Here is a 13,432-nt window from a genome sequence, read left to right on the forward strand (position 1 = left end):
CAGGAGGCAAGGTGGCAGGTGCAGAGACACTCCAGGTGGGAGGATGGAATATACAGATGCTCAGGGCTGGAGAAGTGAAGATGGACAGAAAGGTGCTTTGGAGCAGATAGAGGAGACTGCCCCAAACATCATGCTAAAGAGCTGTAGCTTTCCTCTGGGCCTGGAAGAGCACTACAGGGTAGGAAACAAGGGTAAGACCTATGGCCACTATGCTCTAGGAAGAGCCCGGAGCAGGAGAGAGGTGAGGCCGCAGAGCCGGCCACAGAGCCGGCCAAGCCAGGCCAGGGCCCACAGCCAGCTGAGCCAGGCAGTTCCCTGTGGCTAAGCAGTTATTTCCCATCATAAATTAATACACTGGCATTCTGGCTTAGAAAAAAGCTGTAGCAGCTATGCTAAGTCTGCAGGAGACGTTAAAAAAAAAAAAAACTGTTTAAACTAGGACAGGAGCAACGGGGAAGGTGAGGAGGGGCCCAGAGTGCCTTTCCAGGTCCTCGTCTTCCTGCCCCGCAGCAGAGCCACTCCACCTGTGCTGACACTGTTTATGGACAGCACGGAATGGGACTCACCTTTTACCCCACAACCCAGGGGCTGGGCCGGCTCTAACACATGCTGGATAGATGAGACGGCATTGGCAGGGCTTGGCTTCAGTCCCAGAAACAGGCTGGGAAAAATAATTATTTTAGGAACTTCCCTGGTGGTCCAGGGATGAAGAATCTGCCTTCCAATATAGGGGATGTAGCTTTGATCCCTGGTCAGGGAACTAAGATCCCACAGGCCACGGGGCAACTAAGCCGATGTGCCGTAACCCAGAGCCCACCTGCCCTGGAACCTGCGTGCCACGACCAGCGAGAAAAGCCAGTGCAGCCAAAAAAAAATACATTTTCTAAAAAATAAAATATTTATTTTTTTAAAAAGTTTTAAAAAATTATCTTAAAGGAACAGTGGAAAAACCTCAGTGAGCTGTAAGACAGGAGACCCAGGTTCTAGTCCTGGATCTGACTTACAAAGTGGCTTTCAACCACTCACTTCACCTCTGTAAAAAAGGGATGATAAAATAAGCCAGTGAAGACAGGGAGAAACACCAACTAAAACTGTATTACTCACAGTTTGAAGAGTTAGCTGGAAAAGTTTTCCCCAGAGGCTCCTCCATCTAGATGCCTTCCCTCCTCCCCAGATCTCCCTCCAGCCGATCTCCTCACACACCAGCAGACAGCATGCAGGGAGGAGGCCAATCCCTTATTGGCTCTCAATGCTCACAACCTAACCCTGCCTTTGATTTGGTATCAAAGGTAAAAACTGCAAGCCAGACTCAACTGCAGGAGAGGACAGTGCCATCAGATGATTCTTACCGCCTACTCGGGCTCTGGGCAACAGTCCTCCGAGCCCAGAGCCATCATTTCATTAGTTACCCCTGTCTCTTGGGGGCATGGGCTGCTTGGGCTTACCTCAGCCCAGCCAGGCTCAGCCTCCCTCCTGCCTGGGCACAAACTTCTCGACCAGTCCTCACCCCTCTTATTGCTGGCTCCAAAGGCTCCAAAGGTCTGCCTCTGTCAGCTTGCCTCAGGCAGAGGCCAGGGACCCATGCCTACCTGGAGACAAGTCTAATCACACAGCAACAGGAAGTACGGACAGCTGAAAGCATGGTGTAAAAAGCACCAAGCTTGGGGGTCAGAAATCTGGCTGCCACTAATGAGTTGTGTGACCTTGAATAGGTCATCCCACTCCTCAGACCCCAGTCTCAACATCAGTAAAAATGGGGGTCAGCCTGCCTGCCCTCAGGGAAGAAGGAAATGAGGTGATGCTGGGAAAGCACTCTGAGAAGGAGGCCAACCCACACATAAAGATTTGGATTTACTGTCTGTCGGGACCTTTTATGGGGTGTCGTCAGTCCTATGGAACAAGGTGGCCCGAGACCAAAAAGTGATGACCCTGCCCATCAAAAGGAGAGCCAGTGAGATGACCCTCCCAGGGGACTCTCTGGGAGACAGGGAGTAAGGAAGAAATTCTACTTAACCACACTCCCCTCCCCAGTGCTCCTAACCCAATATTCACCCTGAACCGGAGTCCCGAGTCCCAGAGGATAAAATTGAGTATGGCCACCCTCCTGCTAGGGTCTCGGTTCAGACACAACAGGTGGTGTGTGCTCAGTTCTTCAATCATGTCCGACCCTTTGCAACTCCATGGACTGTAGCTCATCAGGCTCCTCTGTCCATGGGATTTTTCAGGCAAGAATACTGGAGTTGGGTTTCCGTTTCCTCCTCCAGGGGATCTTCCAGACCCAGCATCTCCTGTGTCTCCTGCATTGCAGGCAGATTCTTTACCTGCTGAGCCTCTGGGAAAGTGCCACAACAGGTGGACACAAGCAATAATATCCCTCTGTGGGGAAGCCAGGCTGATAGTAGGTAAAGTGTGTGCATGAAGAAATCTGCGTTTGTGCAAACACAATGGGAGGGGGAGAAGAAATCTATAATGCATTGGTTTTTAAAAGTATATGAGAACTGGTAATGCTGGTTGCCTCCGAAGAGAGGAGCTAGATGACTCAAGGTCAGGGCAAGGAAGATTTTTCACTGTGTAACCTCTGTATCTTTAGAATTTTTAAACCAGTAAACTACTCAAAAATAAATGTGAAAGAAAGTCAGGCTGTTTTGCTGACAGAAGCATATATAGCTAAACGAACTCAGCTCCCCTCCACTCCCTTTCCTGACCCAGCCCATCACACTTCCCTTCCCTTCCAGAGGGGCAGTCTCCCTCCCAACTCACCCAGCCCCTACACACCTCATCTGTCATTTAAGGCTCTGCCTCCTACAGGCAGTCCACCCTGATCACACCAACCCTGGTGAGTTGGTCCCTCTTTTGATCCTTTCTCTCTCATACTTTTTACATACTGCTTTTTAGTTAATTACCTGTCCTGTATTAAGTCTTGCCTCAAACATATTTTTGCCTTCCTAGGGAAAGGGATATAAATTTTCTTTCTCATGTTTCCTCCAAAGCCCTAACCTTAGCACAGTGGTTGCCCAGTAATTACTTACTAGATGTTGAGCAAAAGAAAGAAAAAAGCACACCACTGCATGACTATAGGAGGAGGAACTAGATGGCTTGGAGTGTTCCGTCACAGTAAAACAAGCTTGTGATTTTTTGGGAAAGGTCAGGAAGTCTCGTATCGGGTGATGATATCCCAAGTCCAGCTATACTGCGCAAGCCAAAGGGAGCAAATCTTCCTGGGGTGGGGGTTGGGGGTGTCTGAGGCCAAGGCAGAGCTTTCCAGTCCCTCCCTGTGAGATAGTCTAGTGGCAGTGATACCCTCTTCCCCAAACGACCAGACAACACCCCCATCTCCTGAGAAAGATATGACACGGAGCTGAGATTAAATGCACTTATCCCAGCCAGTCAAGGCCTCACACAAGAGAAGCAGGTCATGCTTACAGGGCCTCCAAACCTGACCACAGAGATGGGCTTTGGGGAGGAGAGGTGAACCCTAAGGAGGGCAGCTGCTGAACACCAGGTCCCGTGCAAAGCTGAATGCTGGGAGACACAGGGGGGAAGACTCAGACGGATGGCGCGGCATGGTGCTGAAGAGCACAGAATCTGGAGCCAGACTGGGTGCAAGCCTGACGGTCGTGTATTATACACCTTTAGAAAAGTCACTTCACCCCCTGTGTCTCAGTTTCCTCACTTGTTAAACATAGCAACAGTACCTACACCTCAAGAGGTTGTTATAAGCTGATGGAAGACAAATCCTCAGGACAACGTCAGTACCTAAAAAGGACATAATCAATGATACACTAGACGAATGAGCCAATGACAATTCTCCAAAAACGAGTGCTACGTGTGGTCTGTATGGGAACTCAGAGCAAGTTGGGCGGCAAAGGGGATCCCTTTGCCTGACAGGTCTGGGGTACCTCCTCCTCCAGGAGGCCGTCTCTGACCATAGCTGAGCCCAGGGCTTCTGTCTGCTCTGAAATCTCCAGTGCTTCCTGGCTAGGCCCCAAAATACAGCACCCAGCTATTGCCCTTCCTCCAAATGTGGGGGTCTGTCCTCCTAATAAGACTGCACCCTCTGAACATGCAGGCTGGGGTGTCCATGTCCTCCCCTCCTTTCAAATCCCCGCCCAACCAGTGGCCTCCCCCGACCTCTGCCCAGGCAGAAAGGCCTGTGGATTACAGACTGCTCCTCGGCGTCTCAGAAAAGTCCCAAGGCCCCCTTCCCTATCCCAGTGGACGTGTCCCCATCTCCCTAAAGCCCCTCTGGCACTTCCACAGAAACCTTGGGATGCACTCAGGGCCCCAAAGGCCATCTCTTCTTTACCCCAAATCCTTCAGCCCTCAGGCTGCCAGGGCCTAAGAGAAACCACACAGAGCCCCACCCTTCCTAATTGCTACATAGCTGAGAGCCTGCCACTCGCCCTCCCAGCCTCCATTTCCACACATCTAAGCACTCAGACACCTCTGACATTAGAATTCCACGATCAAGGTCAGCGCTTCCGTTTCCCACCCCTGGGGTCAACTGAAGGTCAAGGTGGCCCCTGACAACACTCCCGCCTGCCCCCCACCACCAGCACCATCTCCTGGGAGCTAAACTAGCTTATTATGCTCACTGCGGAGACCTGGGCCCAGCCCCACAGGCCAGCTCAGTCACAACAAAGCCATCAGACTCCTCCTTGAACTGCCAGGTGCAGAAAGGACCCACTCCATGGACTTATCCCTGTTACTTGGCCTTGAGGAAGGGCAAGGCTTCTTCAAGACCACACCAGTTTGCAGAGGACGGCCCTGAGCAGGAAAAAACATAAGGTACAGAGCCCAGAGAACATGCAGAGCTCCTGTCACTGTGTCAATCTTCTGTCCCCACGCAGGGTGGGAATGGCAGGGGAAACACCTGGGCGAGGCCAGATGAGCCTTTTAGCGTCGCTGTTGCTGGCAAGCATGTCACAGCGCTGGGGTGGCAGCAATAAAAAGAGCAGGCAGCCCCATCAGAAGGAAGGGACAGCCCTCAAGGTCACCCGCACGGAGCTCTGCTGAGCTGCATCTGTCCCCGGCTGCCAGCGGGGAGGGGAGAACAGGGCCAGCTGCAGAGGGAAGGGGAAGCTGCTGCGCTTGCCAGTCTGATGGGGGAGTCATTTCCTACCCCTCCCCACACCCCCAGATGCTGCTGCTCCAGCAACCCCAAATAAAAACTGCCCCATAACTCAGGGAATGCAGCCTCCCCGCGTCCTAACTACTGCTTTTAAGAACAGCCACGCCCTTCCCAGCAGCCAAGCAGACTTCCCCAGCGGCCAGGTCTGAGGCTGGAGCAGGAGCCAGAGCCAAGGACCCGCGTGGCCTCAGCTGCTTCCTGAGGAGCAGTCACAGCTGGAGACCAGCGGGGATGAGGCTGTGGGTCACGCACCATCTGTCTACAAGAGGAACATGCAGTCCATCCGGAGGCTAAGGGACAAATGGCAGCCCTCAGAGACCATGCCATCTTAGACCGGCAGGCTCCACTGGCTTCAGGTGCCTCTCCCGGTGCCTAAAAACCCACCCTCCTCGAAGAGGTCTCAGGCCGCCACCGCCAGCCAGGCAGAAGGCTCAGGTCTCCAACCTAAGCCCTCCGCAGCCACAGGCCCCCCGGAGGCCCGCATAAAATCAATGACACAGGTCTGACCAGGGCTGATCGAGTCACTTAAGAGGGCCACAGCTGCAGCCTCTCCATAGTCACATTTTAACCCAAATCGAGGCCACAAACGTGGCCTTTCCAAGGAGCCAGACTATAACCCTCTATCCAACAGGCCCAGGAAGGGGGTTCTTTTAAGGAAGGAACTATTTTTCTCCACACAAGTACCCACTGGGGAGTACTATGGATGGCATGGAGGTAAAAACCACAAAGGACACATCTAAAGAAGCTAAAGAGGGAATTTCCTGGAAGTCCAGTGGTTAGGACTTGGTGCTTTTCACTGCAGGGGCCTGGGTTCGATCCCTCGTTGGAGAACTAAGATCCTGCAAGCAGCTCGGAGTGGCCAAAGAAAGATGCATCTCTTGGGATTTTCAGACCCACGGTGATCCATGAATGGTTTTACTGAAGGGAAAGGGTTATAGTTAGTTTCCTTGTGTATTACAACAAATGTTGTTTCAACAATTTTCTTTTCAGTCTATTGAAGCCTCCTGTTAAATCCCTCACCTCAAATAGCATCCCACTGACAAAGCAGCTTTGGGGACTGTTGAGGTATCTAGCACCCTTGCCCTCATCATCATTACCATCACATAAGAAGGGCCCTAGGAGTAACCCAACAAGAATATCTTGAAAGCTTGCTATGTCTCTAGGACAATAATAAGACTTTTAGAGACACCACTGTATTTAACTCGTACAATTTTATGACTGTTATCTCATATGACCTTTTCAGAATTGAAGAAACAGGTTAAGTAACTTGCCTGCTAATAAGTGATAGAACTGGGAAATCCCAGTTTTCACGTTCTTAACAGTATGCTGCTGCCCTGCCAGGAAAGACGGCTGCAGAGATCTAAAGTTGATCTGAGCATGGCTCTAGAACTGCAAAGGGCTCCCAAGACTAGCCCAATTCTCAAAACTCCAGCAGCAAAGAGAATAGTGGAGGGCTGTGTAGGGCCAGGTCATTTCATCAGTAGCTCTCATACTTCTGTGAGTACCCTGCCACCACAGTCCTGGGGCTTTCCCAGGTGCTAAGTTCTGTATTATTTCCTCCTGTCACATGAGAGGCTCCTCTAAGACAGGGGACATCTCCCAGATCATAGCTACCAGGCTACCAAAACCTCCCTCCACCATCACTGCCATTCACTGACCACCAAACATGTCCAGGAACTAGGTGCTCATTTCACCTCTTACATCAACCCTGTCAAGGTATGAATTAGCCCATTTTACAGATGAAAATACTGAGGCACCAAGAGTTTACTTGGCTGGCCACAAGGTGGCAGGTCTGGGAAGGGAATCTGCAACTCCACAGGCCCCTCCTCTTAAGCTTGAGACTGCTTTTCCCCAGTCAAGTGCTGTCTGGGCAACACAGGGCCATCTGCTCTCCTTAAGAGCACCACAGCTGGTTCCTGGAGTTCTGTGCCACCATTATCCAGAGCTGAGGAGGGCACACCCCAGTCCTCTCCCCACTGGAAAATGTGCAGACTCACTGTCTTGGCAGTTCATGCCAAGGTGCTCCAGGAAAGGCCATGAAGAATGGCCATCAGAGCCAGAGGTGGAAGGTGCAAACTAGAGTGGGGGCAGCAGCCCGCGCCCTCTGTCAATGGGCATGCTCTTTGGTCCCATAAACGAAAAGACTGGGCTGATTTCACAGGCATTTCTGCTGCCCATAAGTCCCCCTCCTCCTGCCCCCTCCAAATTCTATAAATAACCCAGGTCAATGCATCACAGGAAAGGCAGCCAGGTGGGTGTGGAAAGATCCTGTGGAAAAGATGACTTCTCTAAAGTAAATTAAAGCTCCCACTGAGATCAAGGAGGGGTGCGGCCAGTTCTCCAGGAGGGACTGTCCTTGGCTGCAAACAGGTGCATATGGGCCGAAAGACACAGACGGCTCAGTTAAGGAAGACCCAGAGGCCAAGAAGAAAGCAAGAGCAGGAACTGAAAAACATCAAAGCCCCTCCCCAACTCCCTCCCCCCCAAGTCACTGACCTCACAGAAGCCCCTCCCCACAAGCCTGGAGACTTTGTGTCTGTGCTCAGCCTCCCCTCTAGTACTCACCCCCCCAACCCCCCACCAGCCCAGGATGTGTTATCTACCAGCCTGGTCAGATTAGCTGAGAGGTGGAGATGGAAGGGCCAGGAAAGAAAGGAGTGGAATGAATTTGGGGGCAGGAGCCTCTCCAGGAAAAGAAAGGGCTAAGAGAGCCAGAGAAGAGCTTTCTGCCCCACTCCACCCCCTTGGGCTCCCCGAGCCAGGCAGGGGGGAGAGGACAGAAAAGGGGAGGAAAAAAACAAAACGAGGGCCAAACCATACCACATGATCCCACAGCCAGCAACCAAACAGCAAGTCAGGAGGAAAGGCGAGGAGGCCAGGGGAGGGAGAGATGGAGCTAGGTCACAGCCCTCCCCAAACCTGCCCTGTGCTAACTGGTTTCCCACCAAAGCCACAACAAGCCGTGAAGGCCTTCTGTACCCACGTTTTTAAAGCGTTCAAGGTCAGATCTTTTCTATCCAAATCCTGCTTTAATCTGGGTCTGTACCCGGCTCGTCCTTCTCCAGCAAGCCTTCTAGATTGCCTCAGTAGGATGCCATTTCACTTGGGCAAACCTTTCCAGCACCTGTCCCAACCCCTTACCCACCTCATCCAGGAGCCATGGGACCCTTGACCCCCAATTCCTGACCCTCCCCATCCAGGGGCCATGGGACCTCGGGGTGGCCGTCACCCCAGTTAACCATCTGAGAGACCCACGGCTGGTTGTCAGCCCTGGAGACAGGCCTCCAGATCCTGCCCGAGCCCAAAACAGGAAATGAGGCTCCAAGTCAGAAGCCTTGATCTTAACACAGGGAAAGTTAAACGCTGCCAAGATAAATGATTAAAGAAAAAAATAATAACTCATTGGTCTTTCTAGGTATAAGTGACTGGGAGACCATCTCCTGCTGTGCCTTAAGCACATGCTGCCTCCTCCTCAGGCAGGAAACCTGAAATCTAACTAACGCCTTTCCTTAGAGGTCCTCCTGTTCTCCGATCAGGGACAGTGAAGAGTAGACTTGGGGGCGTCTCGAAGCAGCAGAGGGCATCCGAGTGCCAGGAAGCAGCAGATGCCCTCTGCAGTCTCTAGATCTGGTGTGGTGCCTCCGTTCAATCGCTGCCCTCCTCGAGGCCAACCCTGAACCTTCCTCCTCTCACAGGGCGAGGCAGTGCCTCTCCAGTTCCCTGCGGGCCTGGCGTGGAACAGGCGTCCGCAGGCAGTTACCCTCCCCTTCGAAGAAAGTGGGGCAGGCCCAGAAGCCCTAGGAATGGCCCCCAGATTTTCCTTCTTGAGGTTCCCACAGCCCAAGAGTCTCTGGATCCCACTCCTAACTTTACTTGACAATCTACTCCTAACAGTAGACCACCATTCTCAACCCCCCAGGTCTCCCAAGGATCTGCCAGCAGCCAAACACAGCCCAGAGCACACTTGGGGGCCGAAAGGAGACCCTATCTGCGAAGAACCAACTCTTCGGTTTACGCCCTTGAGCGCCAGGCAAAAGGGCGCACCGCCCCGGGGTCCAGCGTCCCACAACCCCGCCCCGCGAGGCCTTTAACCGTTTCCGCTCCCCCGCGCCCCGCACTCACTGAGTGTGCTGGGCGCGGCCTGCGCCGAAGACCTCATCCAGCGCCACCGTGGCCTGGCCCAGGAATTTGTCGACGCCGATGAGCGAACGGTGCATGGTGGTGAGCACCAGCTGGCAGGCGGCGGCTGAGCCCGCGGCCCAGGGCGCCGGGCCCGCATCGGCCTCCTGCGCCCGTAGCAGGCCGTCCAGGGCGCCGGGCGGCAGCTCGAAGGAGCACTCCTCGCGCCACTCGGGACATCCCTGCGTCTTCTCCACCACCGACGTGCTGTACTTCTCGCGGCCCACCTGGATCACCGTGTACGCGTCGCTGGTGCTGCCCGCGCCCGAGCTCTTGCCCCGCAGCCCGCGGGCCCGCAGCACCGTCACCTGGACGTGCGTGGGTAGCCAGCGGGAGGGCCCCGCCGCCGGCTCGGCACCCCGCACCAGGGCCATGGCGGGGGAAGCGGCGGCGGGCGAGGGAGGCCTGGTCGAACCAGGACCGCAGACACTTGGACCAAGTAAGAAACTGGACAGCGGCGGAGGGTGGCCAGGAGCCGGCTCGGAGCGCCGCCGCAGCTGCAGGTTGGGCCGGGCCGGGCCGGGCTGTGCCGAGCCGGCCGCAGCCTCCCCGCCTCCCCGGCCGCCGGCCGCGCCGCGACGTCAGCGCCCCGCCTCCCGCCCCGCCCCGCGGCCGGCGACCCGCGACTAGCGACCGGGACCCGGACCCGCGCGACGGTGCGGCAGAGCCGGGGGACGGTGGCCGCCACGCCCTCGCCCCGGCCGCCGCAGACCAACCGGGAGCTAGAGGTCAGCCGGGTGCCGCGCGGGCCGTGGGCGGGGCGCGCGGCCTCCGCAGAGGAGGGGGCGGGGCTCCCGCGTCGGTACCGCCCCCAACTGGGGGCGCCCGGAAAACACTGCCGCGCCTGGGGGCCGCGCCGCACTCGCGGCCGGGTCTGAAATGCCCGCTCCGCGCCTCCCGGCCAATCCCAAGTCTTCCTTCAAGACGTCCCTGCTCCAGAAAGCCCTCGTCCTAAAACTGCCCCGCCCCGCCCCTCCCCAGGATGGCCATCCCCTTGGCGCCGGCCAGTGGGAGAGATGCGGACCCCGGCTGCCCCCTTGGTCTCTCCTCCAGCCTGCCCCTGCCGAGGAAGTTCCCCGCGTGAAACCAGAGGCGATTCACCCTGCGCAGCGTGATGGTCCCGGATCAGCGACCCGAAAGCGGGTGAGCTGCCGCTGTCTCCCACTTCTACGAGCGGGAGGGACCAAGTATGCAGCCAGAACCCGGCGAGGGAGTCCAAGGAGCTCGCCCTCAGCGACCACTGCGGCGGAGAGCAGAGATGAATAAATGAGTAACCACATCAATATTTAAGTGTTCACTCGGACCGCTGGGGCTCACGCGTCCCGAGTTGGGGAAAATTATAGGCTCTGGTGGAGGTTTTAAACAATTACTTATATCCATTAAGTGCCTACTCTGTGCAAAGCCCTTGGTATTACTTGCATGCTTGGTTTATTATTGATAATGACAACAGTGGTTAATAATTGCAGGTGCTGAATTTCGGCCAGTGCTCGCCCATATGTTTTACATGCGTTACCTCATTTTGTCCCCAAAGCAGCCCTGTGGGGTTAGTTTGGTTTTTATCCTTATCTTCGGGAAGATAGAATTGCAGCTTAGAGAGGTTAACCTGCCATGATTCGTAACTGGAAGAAGTGGGATGTGAATCCACACAGATGACCCCAAAGTCGTTTTTGTTGTTTTAGTTTCAGAGCCTGTATTAAAAATCGTATTTTTAAAAATATATATGAAACACAGAGCTTAAAAACAATCAAATAGGACAAAAATGCTTATGATGAAAAGCAAAAAATTTCCTTCCCACCCCTCATTCCAGGGTTAATTTTGGGTCTGGTGGTTACCTCCCCATCTCTACATGCTTACAGGGTTATATCTAGATTTATCAGGACGGTCACTATCTATTGTCTTCCTGCTATGATAGATAATGATTTAGCTCCTGCCCACTTTTCTCTCTCAATCTCATGTGTTGTAGCTATGCTTTTGCTGTTGTTGTTGTTCCTCTGTTGGATACTTTGATGGTGAAGTGAAGTGAAAGTCACTCAGTTGTGTCTGACTCTTTGCGACCTCATGGACTGTAGCCCACCAGGCTCCTCTGTCCATGGGATTTTCCAAGCAAGAATACTGGGGTGGGTTGCTATTTCCTTCTCCAAGGGATCTTCCAAGCGATCAGCGATTGAACCCAGGTCTCCTGCATTGCAGACTTTGATAGTGGAAACCTTTATTTCTTCTTGGGGAGATTCCACAGTACTTCCTGATGTTTTATGCTGTGAAAGAAGGATGCCAGAATCCCCGCTTTTCCAGGCCATGTCCTCTACCAGGAATATGGGTGTATACCAGGTACATGAGAACCATGGGAGCATATTAATCACCAAGGCTCAATCCTTCCACCTCAACTATGATCAAAATGGGGTGAAGGAGTGCACTCTGAGCCCCACAGCCCAGCATCCCTATGGGATGCTTTGGAGACAGTCACATCTGCCTATGGATTGTGGCTCTCTGCCACTTAACAACAGTAAGACCTGAAGGTTAAGCCAGCTCTCTAACCTCTCTAGCCTTGTTTCCTGTTGCTGAGAAGATTACATGATAGAGACCATCACAAATGATCCCAAAGCATCTGAACATTATATACAGCTTCTTTCTGATTATAAAATTTATTAGGAAAATATAAAGAAGGAAATAAAAAAGAGATTAGGCTCTCACTGTTCAGAAATAGGCACTGTTAACAATTTGTTGAACTTCTTCCTGGTCTTTACAGTATATGTTGTTTTATATGCATTACGGTTGTGAGGGGATTGTAGTGTAATGGTTAAACCTGGGCACTCTGGAGTTCTTGTTCTACCATTTACTTTATGTGTACTTTTTCATTCACCCTTGAAGACAACCCTTTAAGGCAGATGCTATTGCTACCTTTGGGCTTCCTGGGCGGCTCAGCAGCAAAAACTCCAACTGCAATTCAGGAGATGTGGGTTCAATCCCTGGTTTGGAAAAATCCCCTGGAGAAGATCATGGCAACCTACTCCAGTATTCTTGCCTGGGAAATCCCACGGACAGAGGAGAATGGCGGGCTACAACCCATGGGGTTGCAAAGAGTCGGATACCACTTGGCGACTAAACAGCAACAACAAATTGCTACTTCATCTTCATGGATGAAGAAGCTAAAGCAGCAAAAGCTTGGATGATTTTCCCCAAGTTTGTAACCAGAAAACTGCATACTGGACCTGAGCCCAAGTCCAAGTGACTCTACTGCCTGTGGTACTCTGCCCTCACACTGGCTTAGTTTGTTGGTCGTCTAAGCCACTACATCATTTGAAGTCAATAAAGCAGGAACTGGTGACATACCCATTTTACAGATGAAGAAAAATTGAGGTATAAAAAAGGTTGAACAGGCTTACCCAAGGTTACAGAGTCAGGATGAAGCCCCACTTTAAGAATGAACTCCCCAGGGGCTTTGCAAATGAAGTATCTTTGCCAAGCCATGACTAGCATAGGCTTGTCTTGTCGTTGTCCTTTAATGGTTCCCTTTCTTGTGTTTTCTTAGCTCTCCTACAGGACAGGACCGGCTCCGCCCACCCACTTGCCTCCCCCTCCCCCATGGAGTAGTAAGGCTCCAGGAAAGGGCAAAAGAGAACAAAGATGGGCTACTCCCTCCTTCCTCCTGGCCTGGCCCTCATAATTTGGCAAGCTCAGGCTTCCTGCTGGCCCGGGATTGCAGCTGCAAGAGGGCAGTGAAGTCAGGAAGGTCTCCACTGCAGGCCACTTGGCCCTAAGAGAAAGGGTGGGCTCTGCTAGCTGTTTGCAGTTGAGAAAAGAGCAGAAACTCTGAAAACATTGAGGTCTTGGCCACCAAGAGGTGTTTTCTGCTCTAGCAGATGAGACCACCCACCCCACCCACTGCAGTCTGATGTGAGGGTTAAAGAGAGAACCCTTCTGCTTCCTCTTCTTCCCCATAGCTGGGAGTGTTCTCGACCTTCCTGGGCCTCTCTAGTCCATTCGGGACAGTTCTGGCTTTGAAAGAGTGGTTCTTTTATGTAATTTCCACTCATTGCTTCCCTGTGCAATATCATAACCCTTCCACACAGGCACTATAAAATGCATTTGCCCAGCTCTGCAAGCTCTATTTCCCCGTCCTTC

General features: G+C 53.1%; 1 protein-coding gene across 4 annotated transcripts in view; it reads right to left on the reverse strand.

The window, feature by feature from the left end:
• RAB11FIP5 (RAB11 family interacting protein 5) overlaps window positions 1–10,017 on the reverse strand; it is a 41,126-nt gene extending 31,109 nt beyond the window's left edge. The window contains exon 1 of one of the 4 annotated variants that reach the window (XM_065929538.1): window positions 9,254–10,017. In XM_065929538.1, the coding sequence (XP_065785610.1) occupies window positions 9,254–9,684 (431 nt within the window). In that variant the 5' untranslated portion in view covers window positions 9,685–10,017. The remainder of the gene's footprint in view (window positions 1–9,253) is intronic. The other 3 variants (XM_065929539.1, XM_065929540.1, XM_065929541.1) reach the window with 3 other exon arrangements.
• Between the last annotated feature and the right edge of the window lie 3,415 nt (window positions 10,018–13,432).

This window comes from Muntiacus reevesi, chromosome 3 (genome assembly GCF_963930625.1).
Source record: "Muntiacus reevesi chromosome 3, mMunRee1.1, whole genome shotgun sequence".
NCBI lineage: Eukaryota > Metazoa > Chordata > Mammalia > Artiodactyla > Cervidae > Muntiacus > Muntiacus reevesi.